General features: G+C 40.2%; 1 protein-coding gene and 1 long non-coding RNA gene across 4 annotated transcripts; one reads left to right on the forward strand and one right to left on the reverse strand.

Moving 5' to 3' along the window:
* Nucleotides 1-31: 31 nt before the first annotated feature.
* Nucleotides 32-19564, reverse strand: LOC309439400 (sodium/hydrogen exchanger 9B2-like). 3 transcript variants are annotated; one of them, XM_082051937.1, is made up of 12 exons: nucleotides 19347-19564; nucleotides 16708-16810; nucleotides 15028-15211; nucleotides 13390-13560; nucleotides 10625-10767; nucleotides 8968-9095; nucleotides 7945-8120; nucleotides 7291-7397; nucleotides 5948-6097; nucleotides 3511-3619; nucleotides 3172-3308; nucleotides 32-2193 (listed from the first exon to the last, which is right to left on the reverse strand). In XM_082051937.1, the coding sequence occupies exons 2-12, from the start codon at nucleotides 16798-16800 to the stop codon at nucleotides 1954-1956; spliced, it is 1638 nt and encodes a 545-aa protein (XP_081908063.1). In that variant the 5' UTR covers nucleotides 16801-16810; nucleotides 19347-19564; the 3' UTR covers nucleotides 32-1953. The 3 variants fall into 3 exon arrangements, with proteins under 3 accessions (XP_081908063.1, XP_081908064.1, XP_081908065.1); XM_082051938.1 differs by lacking the exon at nucleotides 19347-19564 and adding an exon at nucleotides 17179-17241; XM_082051939.1 differs by lacking the exons at nucleotides 16708-16810; nucleotides 19347-19564 and adding an exon at nucleotides 15777-15908.
* LOC309439403 lies at nucleotides 15194-18678 on the forward strand. Its single transcript, XR_014183983.1, has 3 exons — nucleotides 15194-15317; nucleotides 18225-18303; nucleotides 18620-18678. It is a non-coding gene; the product is annotated as an uncharacterized lncRNA (long non-coding RNA).
* Nucleotides 19565-19663: the final 99 nt, after the last annotated feature.

The following is a 19663-nucleotide window of genomic DNA, read 5'->3' on the forward strand; positions in this document are numbered from 1 at the left end:
TCCCCAAGGAAGCGGAGAGAACAGCAGTGTGTATAGTAAGAAAAATGTCAATATACTTGGCAACTGTTAGGGGAAAACTTACCAAATAATTTCCTGGACTTTTTGTCACTGTTCTGGAATCGCAGGCTATAAACCTTAAATATTTCTTAGAAAGCTTTCTTTTTGGCTTGGAGAAGAACGCACATACAAAGGCGCACATACTCAGCTGTAATTAATCTGTATACAGAAGCAGACATGGACAATCTGCAAATAATACAGTTTCAGATAGTTTTCTTCTAAAAATATTTTTGTACATTTTTACGTTGCATTTTAAAAGTGTAAAAGCTAAAACAGAATTGATTAATTCTTATGCCAAAAATATCAAGACACATGAAATATATTCTCCACAGTGTTCTGTAAAATGAGTTCAGTGAAGTGTAATGTAGAAATCTGCAGGGAGGCGTTGCTTACCTTGATTACAGGCACAAGCTAACATTCTTACTAAAACAAAACCAACAGAAAACAACCAACCAAACAAAAACCAACACCACCTCACCTTCCAGTTTCTGAGGGATGGTGCACTAGCTCCATGCCTCAGAATGGAGCCGGGAATTACCTACTTGGAGCTAGTTACTTGTATAAAATGTAGCAGAGTAAGAAAGATTCGCTGGTATCTGTTGATACTTAACCCTAACTGATACCAAAGCTAAAGGCAAGAGCAGGATTTTGGTCAACAGAGGAGGTTTACTCCTGACATTAGGACAGTCAAAGAGAAGAGAAAGGAAACTCGACTGGGAATGCAAAAAGCCAAATGTGAACTATATTGCAACTGACTGTGCAGGAGGCATCTATATTAAATAAAATGAAGAAAGCCACATTTGAACTTTTTGGTCCCTCTAGTGAAATGTTTCAGCAAGATATTCAACACGATTGTTGCCATTCATTACCACAATCCACAGCTGCACATAACTCGTGTTTCTGGAAAGAACCCCAAGATCCGTGGGTATGTGCTCAGAGTGCCAGTGCTGTGTCCTGAATGCTGCTTCCTCACAACAGGTGCCTTCACGCAGCAGCCTTGCTGAAGGTAGGTGAGAAGAAGGCTCCTTTCGCTTTGTACCATCCCCCTCAGCACTGCATTTTCAAGGCTGTTCATCTAAAGTCTATTAGTTTTCTGCATCAGTCAGAGGTAAAAAATGCCCTGGCAAATCTGAGGGGCTTCCATTCTCCACAGTCAATGCAGCCAACCACCTCTTGGAAAAATGGGCACTAACTGGCTATATTTTTAGCAAATACCTGGTTTTCTTTGCTGCAGTTATCCAAGTGCAGATGTGAGAAGGACCTGATCATGGCATTTTCTCAACCAAATGAGTACTAACTTAGGACAAAATACCAGGAGATACCAGTTGCTCTATGACCAGAGCTGACAGCGCCTTGAAGGCACAAAGAAGTGCACGAACTGTGAAGAACAGCAGTAGTAAAAAAGGCAAGTTTCAGAACCTGAGTGAGGAAGGAGAAGGAATCACCAACCCATGGCAGGACTCGTTCAGCGTGTGTCAGCAATCTCATATTCAGAAGTTGCATTATTTGAGCTGTTGAACTTATCATCTCACGGCCAAGTTTCAACCGTCAAGAAGTTATTCACATTAGTGTCCATTTTCTTCTGTTTATATTCCACTCCATGCCTGAACAATTCCGATCCTCTCCCTGGCCACACACCCACACATTTCAAGTAACTGTTGACTGCTAACTTTTCAGTGACTCACTGCCCGGCCAGCCTGTTCCCTGTATGTTCAGCTATTTCATCTCTTAAGGCACCATAAACACATAAAAATATTTTATAAAACTCCACCAGGGCTGCTTTTAAAATAGCAGACATAACTGATACTTGTTTTGCTTTCCTCCAGAAAGATTACAAATGTGTTTACTCAACAAAAGTGTGAGGGCTGAAGGACCATGTTCCTGTAGATGTCCATCTTAGGAAGGTTCACAGGCCTCTGCCTCTTCTCCAACCTCAGCACCTTCATCATCTTCCTTGCTATTTGTCTGAGCCTTCTGCAAAAGTCTGGGCCCTGCCAAGCCAATAACCAGGGCTCCGATTGGAGCAGTGATCAAGATAGCCAAGAAGGCTACTGTCAGTACATCCATTCCATACTTTTCCAGTTCCTCATCCTGATGACTTCTTGCTGTGTCCAGGGCAAGGGAACCTATTGCAGCCTGCAGGAAAGAAAACATTGCTGAGATGGAGCAAGTGACCTTTAGCACTGACACAGGGCAAAAATGGACTAATCATCAGTCAACATTTAACATAAATTTGCCATTTTTAGTACATCCAACCCATTTGTTTCTAGGCAGCACACAGAAAAGTAAATGTTATATTACATCTATGAGAACAATTTTCACTTGGCTACACTTTGAATCTCCTAAGGTAATGAGTTTATCTGGGTGATTCCCTCCTGTGAAGAACATTGCTCAGCTGCTATATTATCCACATGTCTGGAGGATGTGTGATTAATGAAATGGGCCCGTATATTGTGTACTGCGGCTGTTAAAATGGCACACTTTGAGAATGCATCCTGACAGCAGTCAACTGGTAGCAGCTTCTGAAAATTTAGTTCACAAATCTTGCAGTAATCCTAGCCTGTTCTGATTAGTAGCTTTTGTTTGCAAGTAATCATGCTATTGAAGCAAAGTCTAAATGACATAACTATCACTGAAATAAAGGAGCAGGAATGCAGCCAGCCTGATGCTTCTCCAGCAACATGGCTATCGAACCATCCCTTACCAAAATGACCACAAACTGAAAACCTTCTGAGCCTCTGGTGTGACTGTCCCTGAAGACACTTCATGTGCAGGAGGGAAACACTTTTACCTTTGAGAGTTCTCAGAATCTGTATGTAAAGGCACCATACCCTGCAATAGCTGAGAAATAGTTAAACTTCCTGTGATACATGTACAATTCACTGCCATTATTAAGAGGACAACCCAGGATGAAAGCAAAGCACCTTCACATAGAATGCTCTCCAAGCACTTCTCAAGCAGACTTAGGGTGGTTTAGAATATGAATTATCCATACACTACACTCTGCTGTCATTGAGCCTGATCCTTTCTCCGTTTACTGCTATGCCAGTTACAAGGAGCTTTGCTAAGGATAGTAGATTTAGCCTGGAATTGAAGTAATGTTGGACTGTTTACCTGGACAGTGGCTTTGGGAATCCATGCCAGCGAGACAAATACTTTCTCCTTGAAATTAAACCCAGCAAAACACACCATCAGGAACGTTGCTATGATTCGCACAACCAGGGCAATGCCTAATGTAGCAACACAGAACCCTGCAACAGACAAACACTTCTCAGTATTTTTGTGCATAGGTACATGAGGGGAATAAGCCTCCTAGAACTGTGGGGTTGGTTCTTGGTTTGGGTTTTGGGTTTTTTGGGGGGGGTCAGCTGTAGTCTGCTTTGCTTTAGATTTCTTAATAAAGATTCTTTGGAAGCCAGTAATGAAAGCTGGATATTTAGTGAATGATCTTACCAACGGTTTCAGGCCTAAGAGACATAACAGATACTTCTGCTCCAATTAAACCAAAAAGAAAAGGTTGAAAGATATTCCATGCAACTGCGACAATTTTTTCTACTTCCCTCTGCAATCAAAACAAAAATAATCTGTAAATTCACAACAATATGGCCAAGTAGACAGAACATTTAAATAATCAAGGAACAAACCGAAGATGCATCATAACAATTGTCCAGAATTGCTCCTTCTTTGACCTAATACTAAAAGATCCAAAATCAGTTGTGCACCTTTCAAAGGTCAGTGTGTCTAGCCCTGCTAATAAAGAAATGCTTTCTATCTCAATAAAAGAAATAAAAATCACTGATGTTTGAACAGCAAAAGAGCAGTTTGCAGACAAGAGGAGGAAAATAAAGCATAATGGATTTTCAGTATTTACAAGACGTGATTTGAACAGTTTTGGCATGAAATTTCTGAGCCTTTGGGCTCAGAATTTGGGAACTTCAACGTGTTTTTCCATTGGTATCTGAACAGAGTCAGACCCTCAAAAAGTTTCAGTCATGACCCAACTCCACTCACGCTGCATTGGGAGACCTGCCTGAATGTGAGCAGGAGTAAAGTCAGACTGAGAAACTCTGAAATCCCATAGTAGCAAGAAGTGTTGAACTTCTTTATGCAACATACTATGTAAGGGCAAAGCCATCTTTTCTCCTTGTGTTTACACCTAAGAGTTTTCCTAAAGCAACTGCTGCCAGGATAAACAGGAATCTTCCACTTATGTGAAGAGGTACACATAGCATATCTAGTAGCACTTATTTTTTAATTAATGGAGCTCTGTAATAGCCAATTAACCTTCAGGTTGGCCTGTGTGGAAAATATAAGTGTGATGCTCTGTCACTTAGTAACCAATCCAGGGCCTAGACACGTCCTTGTCCTTGGTGTTCTCTCTGGGACTGACCCTGCAACATCCCTTGCTCTTCAGTCAATGGAATCGCAAATGACTACCACACAAAAACTTCCATAACCTTAAAGAGAATGAGGTGAAAATATACAGACCTCTCAACGTTTTTTGTTATTTGTCTCATTTCTCCCTGTTATCACACCCTTTTCTTCTTTGGGGAAAAAAAATCCTCTTCAAAGATGCTAGCATTATTTGAGTCTGTTTACGGCCCATTTAACTGTTCCAGCAACAGGTACAATGTTCCTTGCTCTCTGTGGACAGCATTTGCTAAGTGACTTAAACCAGGGACAGTAGGAGGCAGTGGCCTTTCAGAAGCTCAGCAGGAAAATCTTGGTAATATATTGAGTATACAGTATCTCTGACTGTGTCTGACAAAAGAGGCTAAGGATTTTGAAATCAACATCCTCAAGGCCAAGAAGCTTCATTCACTAATCAAAGGAATTGAAACCAAGCATTTATAGAACGCATATACTCTTTACAGTCCTTACTTCTGAACTGCTCTAAAAAACTTTACAATAGAGAGCTTTATCAGTTGTAATATGCTTAACTAGTTAAGTCTGAAGACGAGTTTTTCTTCTTCTAAAATTGGACAACAATATAACACTTTAAATAGAAACCATGGTTTCTTTTCATTGTTTTAACAAACCTTGAGATCTTACTGAAGTCACATCTAGATGGGATAATAATGTGGACTCTGCTATATCTGATTCCCTTTCGTTTCTTTTCACAGAATCTCTCCCCTTCTCCTACTGCATGTTGCACGGCTACAGCTGTGGAGAGAAAGATGCCCTCAAAACATTAAATGTAGATGGTATCAAGCAAAAGCAGCAGTGAGACATGCCAAGGTACAGAAATGCAGGGGGGCAACAACAGTAAGAGGAAGAAGGTTTAGTAGTTACGAGAAAGTGACTAAAAAGCAGTCTTTTCTATGTTTTTTGTAGGGCTTTATATCACCATGTATTATAGGCACCTTGTTCTCTTAATTTATCCAGAATGCACTGTCTGAGATCTGGGAAAGATGAGAGAGGCTAGCTAATTACTGTTTTCCATTTCACCCTCCAAAAACCCACAGGGAACAAAACCTCAGAGGATTCAGGCAATGTGCACAGCTGTATTTTGGACACCTATTTGTAAGTCAATGTGTAAGGTTACAGACACTCACAGCGCTGGGACTTAAAGTTTTGGATTCCTAGTTAAATGTCTTGACAACTAAATCTCCTTTACATGGCTTAAGATGTCTAAGAAAAGCCTGTGAGCATTTCTCTGTCAGTATGTTAGGCTCTGTATCAATATATATTCACATATATGGTAACTTTCTGTCATGCTAAATGTTAAATGCTTCCAAAATAAACATAGGTTTGTTTTTTTTCTTAATCCGTACACTCTCTAAAGCTTCGTAGATGCACTATTACCACTCCTGACAGAAATTCAAACTCCTGTCAAGCTGTACATTCAAAGGAGTTTTGGTATGGTATGCTTCTTTATGTAAACATTCACCTTTTCATCAGACCATCCCACGCCTGCAACAAAAGCTAAGACTAATGTGCAGAGCCCTCCTGATCCAGGGAAGCCAAAGTAGATGCTCCCAAAAACAGCAAACATGGACAGCCCAAGTACAAAATATGACCTCTTCCATGCCAGAGATGCCTGCAGCCAAGGAAAGAGACAAAAAAGTGAATTTATTGTAGAAATGGAAGAAAAAGGTTACGTCTGTGATACTGTGATACTGTTAATTTTGAAAATAACAATTGAAAATAATTATTGCCGTTAACTATCGTGAAAGAATCAAAGCTTTCAAGTGAGATTTGAACTGCTTAGTTGACTTGAGGTTTTTTTTGGATATCGATTCCTAAGAATCTTAAATTTTGGAAAGTCAATATTTTATTTCCTCTGCCCATCCAAAATCTTATTGCCAAAAGGCTTTTTGTATCATAAGGAACATGATGCTCTATTCTAACAGCCCCGCTTCAACTCTGATAACAAGATTTCCTACCTGTGCAGTCAAGTACTAGAACAGTTTATCCAAGGAGACGTAAATCCTTGCCCCTATATGTTTTTAAGAACATGCCAAGCAAACATTTGCCAGGGACGGTCTATTTTAATTTGATCCAGTCTCACAGCAGACAGTTTTATCTCTGCCATTATTCCCCACTTCTATTGATCTGTTTAGTTCCTGTATCACACTTCTAATGTTGTTCAATAAGAAGAAAATTTGATCCCACTGAGGGCAATAGATGCTTTGCAAATTGACTTTAGTAGTCCAAGACATATCTACATTTTTCCACAATTTTCTGTTCACTTACTTGCCCCTTGATAGTAAATTCATCTACCACTTTAAATAAACTTAATTTTAATTGAAAGTAGCACATTCTCATTAACATTAATGATATGCACAATCACTTAAAACCTATAATCTGTCTGTTTCACTCCTTTTTCATCTTAGGCCTACTGGAAACATAGAAATAAATGTGTCACACATCAATCTAATTGATGAGTATTTTACTGTCTGAAATGGGAATCAAACCCCTTCTCCTTAATTTGTGGGCATTTCCACCACCTTCAATGAGAGCAGGATGGTGAGCTGGGTTCCAAACTCTGCATCAGGAAGGACTGTGAGATCATACGTTGTTATTGTTGCAGTAAACAAGTAATCACCTATAAAGTGCATCCTTACCTTACAGGCTTTGCTACCTGGAAGCTGTTAACCCTGTACACAGCTTTCCCCCCCCAAAAAAGCTTTGCAGGAACCTTGGAAAATAACAACTACAGAACATCATCCCTCAGCAAAGAATCTCTCTTTTATAAAAAGTTGTGTTTTTTTTTTTTCACTGGGTTTTTACCTGATCATGGCTTGGGAAATATCGAACAAACATTCCCAGAATCCCCCCAGCCGCTATGCCAACAGCAACCTCCACCACTCCACGGAGCACGTTGTACAGAGTAGAACCTATTTGGCAAAAGAAGAACAGGTTCAATATGCCATACATAGACCCTTCATGCACAAACCACCCTGTAGACCTATGAGGGTGATGATTCCAGGACAGTGTCTGCTTAAAATGACTTAGGGGCAAAAGGGTTAAGGAGGGAACCTATGGGCCTGGAAGAACTGGACAGGGCAACTTTCTATATCTGAAAGTTCATGCCAAGAAAGTGTGCCAGAGAAGCCAGAGAAAGAGCCACTGCAAGAACACTGCCGGACCCAGGGAAATTTGAAAGCACTTATGTTCAGTATCCAGGGACCAGACTTGGCAGCTGAAGGAGCAGATAGGGAAAAAATGTTTTCTGAAAGTTGTTGTGACTCACAAATCAGAGCAGACAAAGCTATGCCAAGACTTTTGATCAGGGGAAATTTCCCTCTCAATATTCAAGTCCATACATGAACTTTATAAGGAGATGTCATTAAGTTGCAAACCAGTCAGTCATAACAGAGCACACATTCTTCAAAATATCACTGTTTGTTCTGGATTTCACCACGTACAGATTAACCAGCATACCGGAAGAGAAAGCCATCCCAAGGCAAGTGTTGAAGCCTGTGATAGCCAGAATGTCATCAATGCTGCCAGCTGCCATTAGCAAAGTTGGGACACCTTTCTCCACCCCATATCCCCCAGCTTGTAAAATCAGCATTGAGGGAACCACCACAGCAGGGGAGACTGCACCTAGAACAAAACTGGAAACACACAGCTTCAGCTTCTCTTAAAAAGAAAGCACTGAACTAAAAAAACTTAATGTTCTGACCTCAATTATTTTAACGTATAAATACACAGACTTTTATAGAAGGTATTTGCCTTACCTTTCCCTGCTAATTACAAAGCAGGGATATTTCTATGCAGATTTGCAATCAGCTTTTACTTCCTGCCAAACTCAGAAGTATTACAAGTGAAGGGCTCCACAGACTAAGACTTGAGTCTGCACTGCAGGCCAGTTATGGCCTTGATTGTCCAATTTAGGAGCCTGGTCTAGACTTGCTTTATGGCTCAGTAAGCGCAGTTCTTTCCCATAAAAATCAGTGTGCGGCAGAGGAGGAGTTCATCCATCTTGCTCCAGTATACGGGTCTGGACCAAGTCCACTAGTTTAGATACAGCTAGATGGAAATATAATATGATACGCCATATCCTTATTCTTGACTTGTGACAGGAAAACCGTTCTACGTGCATCTCCCTATGGGGAAATTCTGAACTCCAGCATGAAGATTCTCCAAATTGTGATATTTTCTAACCTTAAAAGCCCTCAGTGTTGTGGTTAAAGACTCAGAGATTGCACCATCCGTATTCCTAAGTGTCCGGATCACAAACACAGAAGAGCAATGATGCAAGTACTCCTCCACAGCCTGGAAATGTGACCTTTAGCCACAGAGCCAGACAGAAGCAAACATCCACAGGAGCTAAGCACAGCTTCCCAACCAGCATTAAACTGAGGTCTCTGCTTGGTGCAAAGAAATAACAGCACTTGAATCATTTAACTGTAACATGAAAACAGGCACTTTTGTCACACAGGAGAAAAGAGAGTACCTTACCCTAAGATAAATCCCCATTGCCATGGCAGACGCATGAAAAAGTAGGCAAGAACAGCAGCTGTGCATGTTTCTGAGAGGCACGGTCCAAAAGAAAGCCGTAAACAGACTGCTTTGAGTTTCTTAAGAGCCTGCAATATAAAAGCACATTCAGACATTTGTATCAGTACCCTTAGCTTTATAGAGAGGAAATACAGTTATGATCTGATATGGTTTATTAAAAGAATCCCCTCTGAGCTGCAGTGCAGGATATGACAGCTTTACATGGCCTAAGCCAGAGATAGACTCAAGCACAACTGGATTTGGATCTAAAATTCCAAGTGTGGCAGTGAAACCCACTGAGTCGAGGTTCGACAAGGTTCCTGCATGAAGAAGGAACAGGAAGAACCAGCAGAGAATTCTGTTTCGCACACATGACTCTGCTAGGATAGGTCCCTAATTTTGACATGGAAAAAAAAGTCAATGAGTTGCACTTTTTACCAGCACAGTTTATCCCAGCATCATCAGGGCTGAGAACCACCAAAGCAACTAACAACTTTGTCTTCACAGCTTCGATTACCTGAGGAACAATTGTAACTGCATCAAAGCATTGCTACGTACTGAGTCCAAGTTGCAGTTTCAGTTGCCACATGGGAGAAAAATGAGGCAAAGATGAAGTTCCCTTGGCAAAAAAAGGTTGTCACGGAATAGAAGGAAATGCAGTCTCACAGAACTGGGCATCCAAGCTGTGTGTAACAACACGGTCTGTGTTCTTACAAGCTTCAATGTCCTGGAAAACTAGATGATAGTAATCTAGGAAACCAGGCATTTTTCAAGAATGACAAAACCCTATTTTGCTAAATATCTGAAGTACTGGCAACTCCATAGTTTCTATTGGTTAAGAAAAATCAGTTCAGTTGTTCTGAACTAGCTATACTTGACCTAAGTTTTATATAAACTCTAAGCAGTCCCTTAAATGGATAGGAGCAGTTTTGTACAGTTTTATTTTGATCAGGCAAAGCCTTGCCTTCTCTAATCTATGGAGCATTATGTTTCACAGTGTGTAAAGGAAGACTGTTTTTTTGTTCACAGGAACATTATGGGCTTTATTGTGCTGTGAAGCATTGTTTCTGTAGTGCAGCAGAACTCATCTGTGCAATTAATATATTTGCATTAAAATGGCAATGATTAAAAAAAAAGTAAAATGTAAAAAAAAGACACAGGTTTGGATTTTTTGGTTGGTTGTGGGTGTTTTTTTTAATTTGTGTCAACACAAGCAATAGTCTCTTTCAAAGACTGGGGATTCCTTCCCTTACTTGTTTCAGTTTGTCAGTGTAAACTGACAGGGAATTTGTCAGGGAGTGTAAACTCTTCCTGACAGCCCATGATGGAGCACACGTCCTCAAGATGTTCTGCTCACAAAATTCAGGAAATTTCTTTAAACCAAGTGGGAAAATCAGTCCTAAAATCAGTTTTTTTCAGGTGTTTTTGAGGTTGCTTGCCTACTGTACAAGTCCAACTGCCAAGAGTAACATATGTGTACAAGAGAAACTCCACTTTCTGTAATGCTCTCATTTGCAGATCCTCCAAGACCTAACAGTTCAATATTTTTAACAGAATCAATTATTCAGGTTTTTTCGAGGGCTGTTGTGTACTTTGACACAAATGGCTGATTCCATACCTTTGGATCCAGACCAAGTCCTGCTCGGGTCAAGATAATTGAAAGAGCAATATTCCTCAGTGCTGCAGACCAGCGTAGGTTTATCTGGACAATGTCACTAATGAAGGGGATATTTCGGATTAAGAAACCAGCAAGTAGCATCCCTTAAATGAAAGCAAATAAGCTCCTGTCAGATGACTTGCTTTTATTGCACCAAAAAATTGCACAGAATTCCTAAAAATAGACACCATATTTATGGGAGGCAAAGAAACAATTCATGTTCTGAATTATTATCCGTGTTTTAACAATATGGGGACTGAAGCATAGAAAGAGAGAGACGTGTTTAAGGCGATGAAAATGGGCTCAGAAGACACCAGGTCACCTGTGAATAAATCCATGGGATGCTGACGTGCAGCTTTAGCACGAGTCAACAGAATTCAGCTTTGTTCACCAGGTGCAGGTCGTACTTATCATAAGCAAAGGCACCTCTGTATCCTTAAAGCTATTTTTCTTGTTTTAACATTAAAAGAGGACGATCGTCTGATATTGCATCCTTATCTCAGAAATTGTTAAAAATCCTCTTAGGTGTAAGAAATGCAGGTATCACGGGAACCATAATGCAGAGTTCATTGAGAAATATCATCTAAAACAACTAATCATGGACTAACTTAGACATTCTAAAATGCTCTGGCAATATGACTCTTATACAAGGAGAGGGAGAAGAAAGGGGGAAAAACCAGGAACTTGGTCTTATCCTCTATTTGAGCTACTTTCAAGATCCAACCTTTTGCAAATATTAACAAAACTGTCTAATCATAGACTTCCTGCAAAGGTATTGGAACTGTAGTTCTGGAAGGATACAGAAAAGTGCAGGAAAGGCCAACTTTAAAAATAGATCTGCAGAGATTCATTGTAGGTCTTGATGATTCAAAGATACGTTTTTGTGGCTTAATTTTATACCAGCCATGTGAAGAACCAGGAAACCAAAAAAGACAAAAAGTAAACAAACACTATGCTTAGGCTGGTCCCAGCTTGGTGTGAGTCTTGGCTGTGGACTTGGTTTGTCCTGGAACACACTGAAATTTCAGACATTGTTCTTCCCACCACTTCATGGAAAAAAAATAGTGGCATAATTAATCTGCACTGCCTCATGACAATTATATCAGACTAGCATAATGATCACATGCTTTTTCAATATTTGCCTGAGGTCCAAGTCAAAGGAGCTACCCTGACATAGAAATCTACTTGACAAAGCAAAAAACTCCACCTCAAAGGATATCTTCACTGTTCTGCCCCATGTTGCCTGCTACAGAACCTCTCTGCAATGCATGCCTAAAATATACTGTGACTCAAATCCAAGACTAGCACCTAGCACTAGTGGATTAAAGGCATGTAGGAGTACAAGATTTGTATTTTTAGTGTAAAAAAGAATATTCAAAGACATTGTCTGTCTCTTCTTCTGACTCATTTCCAATTTTCCTCAAATGCTGGGGATCTGAACAAGGAACTCTGTCCTAAGTAACTCAACAGACATGTCCTGTCATGCTTTAAGTTTCTGTTGTTCGGTATTACCTGTCCGATAAGTAGTTTCATGCTCAACCCATAAACTCATAACTTTCAGATACAGATGTAATTAAAAAAAAAAGGGAGAATCCAAATGGTTGGAAACTTTTTTTTAAAGGGGGGTGTTTACTTAGAAAAGGTAGACTCCCTGTGTGTTACATTCTGTGTTTGTATTATTGCAGACAAGCACCCTATATGCAAAACTTCCCTCCCTCTCATTTGAATTTTTCTTGCTTGTGAAACTAGGAAGTGCAAGAACATGTGTGCTGCCTGGGGAGAGCCGCATATGAACAACCGAGTCCTTTTGTAAGCAGTGCCACCGTGAGAGACACACCACAGGCCACAAAATCACACCTGGGCACTACAGGCAGGTATTTGTAGCCCACTCTACCACGAAGTTTTACTGTGTGTCAGCAGCTTCACTCATTTCTGCACTAAGCATAGTAAGGGAGCAGCATACAGCTGGTGAGAAGATCCTGGAACTTCATTTTTCAGCTTTGTTGACACCACAGCACTTCGTAATATTGTGCTGATCTAACTTAAAACCTCCTCTAGGAAAGGAGACTGAAAAGATTCTGATGATGTCAGAATTAATGTCATTTTCATCTCCCATTTGCATTTTTATGTAAAACAAAATAAGATGTTGATATGAAAACTAATGTTATGATTGATTCAAAAGAACTCTCTTTAGAACTATTCCTTGCGGTGAATTTATTTTCTCAGGTTCCAGTTACCTTGAGATAAAAGAAGGAGAAGAAATAAATTCCATTGGATTACCAGTAGTAGGGAATTCCTGTAGTATTTTCTTTGGAAAACATTTCCATTGTGCGAGATACATGTGAAACAGCTCAGCAATAATTTCCTTATGAATTAATAATTCTACTGTAACAGGAGGACTGGAGTAAGATTCCTGTTTAGTGATATTAAAACCAAATTTTAAGTAACTGTGGCAGAGGGGACTGAAGGGTGCTTTGAATCTGTAGGTATACAGTTCCCTGGCCCCCAAAGAATTAAGAGAAGAGCATCAGTAACAGACAGACAACTAAACCTGAGACAGTTTGGAGAATTTTGCACCTTCTTGGTGTGGACCAGATAAAAGTCAGTGGGAAAAAAGCTACAGATTTTGAGCATGAAACAGTTTGTTCCCAATCCAAATATAGCTAGCACACAGATGGTTAAACACCACAGATATGCAGGAAAAAAAAGAAGGAAGGATATCTTACCCAGAAGAGCAGGCAGAGGGGGTAGTGTTCGTATTTTAATGAATCCAAAAATTTTACCTCCAATGACAGCAAAAAAATAAAGAAACAGAATTCCAAACAGGTTTCCACCTGGGAGACACTCAGCCCCAGTGATTGACCAAACCACAGCCCAAACCAGGACCACGATTGCAACTGGAACGAAACAAGAAATATTCATCTTTAATCATCAATGAGGGACAACTTTGTTTGCCATTAGATCACATTTGGTTTTCTACTAAGGAAAAAGGTACCATGACTTTCAAAAATAAAATCACTTACCTTAAAAATTAGTTTAATCACAACAATGTGTTTTATCTTTGATGCTCCCTAAACTGATATTCTGATTTTACAGGTGCTAAGATACTTTAAAAAGATGCTAACAGGAACATCATTAGGGACTAAAAAGTACTAAGTGAGCCTTGGGCCACTCTGGAAAGCGCTTAACAGGTCCCAAACTTAAAGGAAAGAATTTCACCAACTTAGCTTGTATTTGCTTCTCTTCCTTCAGCTACTTCAGAACTGCAATATGAACCTGCTGCTGTCCAGCCTGGCCTATCTTTGAGCTAATGACTGCAGCTCCGGTCTAATTTTTAAAAGAATTTAAATATAGTTTTTCTGGCTGCATGTGCTTGTGCAATACATTGCTACCCCTGGGGAAGAAAAAATAAATTTGAAGACAGTCATGTCTCTGGACTGGCTGAAGTGGTACAGATACTTCCCTTCATACAGCAATCAAAGAGGAAAAACATGTCCTCAAAAATATTATGAGAACATTAAGTGAAAAATATTACAAAATATGTGAAAATATTGTAAAATATGTGGAAACGTTATGCTCTCTTCAGGTTCCCAAACCTGTTCCTACAGTTATCCAAAAAGAACAGATATAAATTGGTATAAAAGCAGAAGACTGAAGGAGAGAAAAAATGTGTTGAATAAATCCCCCTTCTCATAAACATAAGAAACCACATCGCATTTTTAGAATGTGTTTTTCTTAATCTTAGTTGAGGGAAGACCAAACACAAACACCTAAGAATCCCAAGTGAGAGAGAACAGAGGCTGTGGAAGCCGGTAGAGGCTTTTGTTGGGAAAGGTCTGCAATAACTGCTTAGCCAGGCATTTTCTCTGTGAGCCCTCAGTGCAGGGCAAATCTTAAACAAAATGGGTCCGTTTGCCTTGTAATTAGGATTCTTGGCTTTGCAAGCCTGGGGTATTAAGAAACAAAAGAAGGTATCACTGCAAAGCCTCATATTTGTTTGCTTCAATTAAACAGAAAGCCAGCCAGTGTGCCAAAACTGCCACTGTGTTTGTAATAATCTAAATGCTCTCACACCAAAACAAACTATCAAGATGAGAATTAGGAGGTCAGTCTTCTGATGAAAACAATTTGCAATGCAAAAACATGCCTACCAAATTAAATGCAGAAGAGAGGATGGAAGAACAAAAGCCGTACTTTAAAGCAAATCTTTGTTTCACTTCATTTTTTTTTCTGCTAAAACATTGAAACATGGCTATTTGCCCTCGTTATTTTCAAGAACAATAGACAGATATCATCACATCCAGAGAAATGAGTACCTCATTTGCCCTTTCTCAGTTTAATTAAACTCTGTCTTTCTTACATACCATTTGTCACTGTTCGGGCCAGTAAACCCTGAGGAGGGCAAGTAAATATTTGCCTCCATGTTCTTTCAGGTATCGAAGACCCTGCTTTTGGTTCTGGAAGTTGCTGAGCACAGTGATTCAAGAGAGCGGTTTCTTCTGTTTGTATATTCCCATCAGTGCCTTTGGCATCTGCTGTTGGTCCCTCCTGGATGAAAACAATGAGACGCCCTCAGAAGTAGCACAGAATACATTTGAAGTAGCATACAAGACCTGAAATCAGCTGTGCTGCACTAGATCTACGCTGTCTACAGGTGACTATGTTAACTAAGCAGTCGCTGTAGGAATGGTCCGGCTTTGTAGTAAATTTGGGATTTTTGGTTATGTCATGTTTTTGCACAGCACAAAGATCTGCATATGAGAGACTGCGGGACATTTGCCTTTCTACCTGCAGCTAGCAGGACTCATGTCCCAATACAAATAGCACCAATTCAGCATATTTGACGAATAAACAATATTAAGAGCCCAGATTGAGCCTGTCTTACCTACAAGCTAAATATTTGTCAACATTTTCTACAATTGAATAGCGTTCTGCTTCTAGTCTGGATTCCACAATACAGTTAATGATTGGCACAATTCCACTGAGACAGTGTCTTGAATATAACTCATCAATAACTACTGTTGCAAAGCCTTGAACCAAAATAACAAAACCTACTTGTGATTAGACAAAGATGAAAGAAACAGAAGAGCTGGCCAATGCAAGCATTACTCACGTGATCCATTGCTGGAACACTCAAGCTGGTAAGTCAAGGTAGAGATGGAGAAATACTACCATGGGAGTTATTTCCTTGAAGAATGGTTCCTTAAAACTGTCCTCTTATACTGAGCCATCTACTTATCCATATTCATAGGCAAAGCGCTTTTTGACCATTTTTGGATATGTCTCATTTCATTTTAGGGTCCTTATTTTTGACAAGTTAATCATCTACCTTCCCTTATGATTATTCACCTTTACGTCAGCTTGTTGTCATAGCATGGACATGGAATTTTGCCTGTGCTGTGGTTTGGCCCTCTTCCACCAATAGTTCCGCATTTCCCCCACTAATAGTTCCACATTTCCCATTATTTTTCTGTCTCATCTCCCTCTCTCTCTGCCCCTTTACTCAGAGTCACAGCTGGAACACAAATCTTGTGAGCTTTCCGCATGGAGTTACTTGTTTGTCTATCCTGTGATTATGTGATCACCAGCTACCCATGTATATAAAGATACATGATACAGTATCTTTACTATGCGTTTACCCTAAAGTGCTTTTTATGTTAAGAATTTTATTCTTTCTTGCATTTACTGCAAATCTTTTTTTAAGCCATAGAAGTTGCCAAGAACAATGGAAATATGCATAATCAATCCTTTTTAATAGATAAAATGAAGACATGCATGAACAACTTTCAGCAAGTGAACTGACAGGCACAATCTTAGGTCCACGTAATTCTCTTCCATAGCTGATTGTGAAACGTACACTGATGCATTTTTCACTTCAAGCTGAAATCACAACCACTGATTTCCAGCAATCCAACATACCACAAAACTTTTAAAAACTGAATATTTCTTAATTGTAAGAAATTCCCACTGAGATGGTATTCCCTTCAGATGAAAAGGAGGGTTCCCTATGACTAAAATTGTATTTTGAGATTCTAATTAATCACCTTGCTTTGCTCGTGCATGGCAATCATGCCATTTCTGTCACATACTGTTTGCTCAGGATCTTCGTTGTCATTCACAGTATCTTCCTTTACCATTGTTGCAAACCTGTGGAAAGTAATAAAGACAGAAAAGTTAGAGAGAAGCAAATATTATTTTCCGGATAGATGACTTCTCAGTGATATTGTTTCTTTTGACATAGATCAGATGAAAAAACCCTGACAGCCCAATTTGGAATGGAATGCTTTTTGCATGCTGCACGTTAGAACAAAAGACAGAAGCTAACAAAACAACAGTAAGCTTAGTAGTTTACAAAAGCACTAAAAACCTAAATAAATTGAGTTATAGAATCACAGTGATCTGTGCTAACCTGTTATTTCATCCTTAAAAGTATGGCTGTAATATATCTAGAGAGATATCTATTTGTGTCTCCTATCAGCACAAGATGAAATTTATTTGCTGTCAACACCACTTACCAGGACCATTAGATCTGAAAGTGTCCCAGGCCCTGTATTCATGGCAGTGCTAAGAACACCAACTATAGTTTCTAAAGCAAACACATCAGGGGACACTTTTTTTTCCTGACTTAAACCTGACCAGATCCAGCTTGATTTCCAGGGGAATTTTCAAGAACATGGTTAGACATCACTATTCACAAGCACATTAACCAAATATCTAAGAAACAGAAGATGCCTTTTTGAATAAAGATCTATGCACAACTTGCCTTCTGTGTTCAGACGGGGCTGATAAAATGCGGTTGGTTTTTACTGCTTATAGCCCACGGAGATACTTCTCATAGTAGGAAATAAGGTCCAAGTTGTTTGTGGGTAATTGTCATTGCATTTACTTAGTCTAACTGCTCCACTTCTTGTCCTGTAGATGCTAACGAGAGATATGGCAGCAAACTGTTCTGTATGTCAGAATTATTTTTTTGTCCAAATATTTACTGTAATTTCACAAGTATGACCCAGCAAGAGTTGCATGCACATATCTGAAGACAAGGCTTGCTAGCGTTCTTCTCCGGTACACCAAAGGTGTGCATATATTCTCTACCAACTACATTTCAGTACTAACCACATGTTCTATTACATCACTCTGGACATAGGAAACACTGCTCAAGTTGAGCCAGAACTTTTGAGCCAAGAAATTGCTTCCTTACTGAATTGCTGGAAGCAAGTCAAAGAGCCGATTCTCACAATTATCAAGCCTTCAATTTATATGTTTGATATTTGGGAACAATTGATGCCATGAACAAAGACAGGGGCTATTGTAACACCTGGGTGGTTTTGTTTGAGCTGTTCTGATATGAAACTGGCTTGAGATATGGCCAAGCCATAGAAGAAGAATACAGAGCCGTAGGCAAACACTTTCAGTGTGTTCTAATGTAACAGCTTTACTTTCTTTCATTTTAAAATGTAAAGTGTTAATTTATTCAAACTCCAGTGCTTTTCTATTTCTTTATTTACTACTTGTGGAACAAAGTTTTTCAGTGAAATAAGTGATTTTGTTTATGTTTTCATAGGACTGTTCATCTTTTCATTGAATCTGGGACAGGAAGTACCAGCAACCTACCAGTGCCTCCCACTGACCACTTCCCCAGGGTATATATAGTTAATTTTGTAATTCTGAAAGGGGTGTGTGTGGGTGAGGGACAGAAGGATATTGCTCTCCATTCAGCCTTGCATGCACAACATCCCAGTTCTGGCGGTCACGTAACTGCTGACATGAAATACGTTAACGCTTCCAAGAAACCCGAGTCCACCTCACAACAGCTTCAGCTCCTGAGTGCATTTGTCACAGTAGCATATAAGAAAGAAAAGATTGACAGAGCAAGGAGAGGGGATGTTCTGCTTAGCAGGAATGGTTTCCAGGTGTGAACGAGGAGTCTGATAGTGTATGTGCTGTTTTTTGTGACAGGTCTTCATGCTGTCAGATTCTTGATACTGCAACTTGCAAGTTGGATTAATGAGACCAAAGTGAGTAATTAGTTTATGCACACATGGGTGGGGGATTTTTGGGTTTATGGTATTTGTTGGTTTAAAAAAAAAAAAATAAAAAAAATCACCCGCTATACAAACAAAATCAGTGACTAAGAAATCATGGAGCAGAATTCGTATCACAAGGTTAAGGCCTGTACCATGGAAACCAGCCAGTAACAGACTTATTTTGGTACCTCCCTGTAAAATATACTCTCCTTATTTTGAAACAAGAAAGGTTTTCATTATTAGATCCTCTCATTTGGCTTGTTTTTATTGCTAGGGAGGAGGAAAGAGAGGGAGAGCTGAACGAGAGAGATGACTGACAGGGCAGCGTGTGCATGGCTGTATTATTAGCTCTATTGCCCTGGACACCGTCAACGTTCTGCTTGGCACACACACAGTACAGAAAGGAATACAAATAAAATACCACAACTGCCGCCAGAGCAACTAACGTTCAGGGGAGATTTAAAAAATAATTTTAAAAAAAGAAGACAGCCCAAAGCCACACATCATCATCATCATAAACCTCAGAAAGACATAAACGCGCGCTGATGCAACAACATCCTGCGCCTCCCCAGCAGCTCCCTGCCTGCAGACGGCCCCCGTGTTAACCCTCCGGCCGCAGGGCATGGGGATACAACCACGCAGGAGGGCAGAAAACTTACCTGGGGAACAGCAGGGATGGGAGAGGAGGCTCCGCTCCCCGGGCAGCTTCTCTGCCCTCCTGTTCCTCCGCACGGAGCCGGGGAGGCAGAACCCGCTCCCCGCCCGCAGCGGCAGCGCCGGGCCGGCTCCTCCTCCCCGCTGCTGGAGCCGCGGTCCCTCCTCCAAAGCCACCGCTTCACCAGAGCAGCAGCAAAAACCTCAGCATGGAGCTTTGCAACACCCAAGGGGCTTCCACCGTGGTTGAGTCCCGGCAGGGCGGTGGGGAGGGTAACAAGTGGCTCTGGCTGGGCTGTCAAACAGGTGTCACGTTGGTGTG

This window comes from Streptopelia decaocto, assembly GCF_964273445.1.
Source record: "Streptopelia decaocto genome assembly, chromosome: 4".
Lineage (NCBI taxonomy): Eukaryota > Metazoa > Chordata > Aves > Columbiformes > Columbidae > Streptopelia > Streptopelia decaocto.

Coding starts and splice junctions, on each gene's coding strand:
- LOC309439400 (XM_082051937.1), bottom strand. CDS start 16,800: ATGGTAAAGGAAGATACTGTGAATGACAACGAAGATCCTGAGCAAACA. Junction 9,096..10,624: donor GACTTGGTCTGGATCCAAAG/GTATGGAATCAG, acceptor TTTATATTGCAG/GCTCTTAAGAAACTCAAAGC. Junction 3,309..3,510: donor TCTTAGGCCTGAAACCGTTG/GTAAGATCATTC, acceptor TGTCTGTTGCAG/GGTTCTGTGTTGCTACATTA.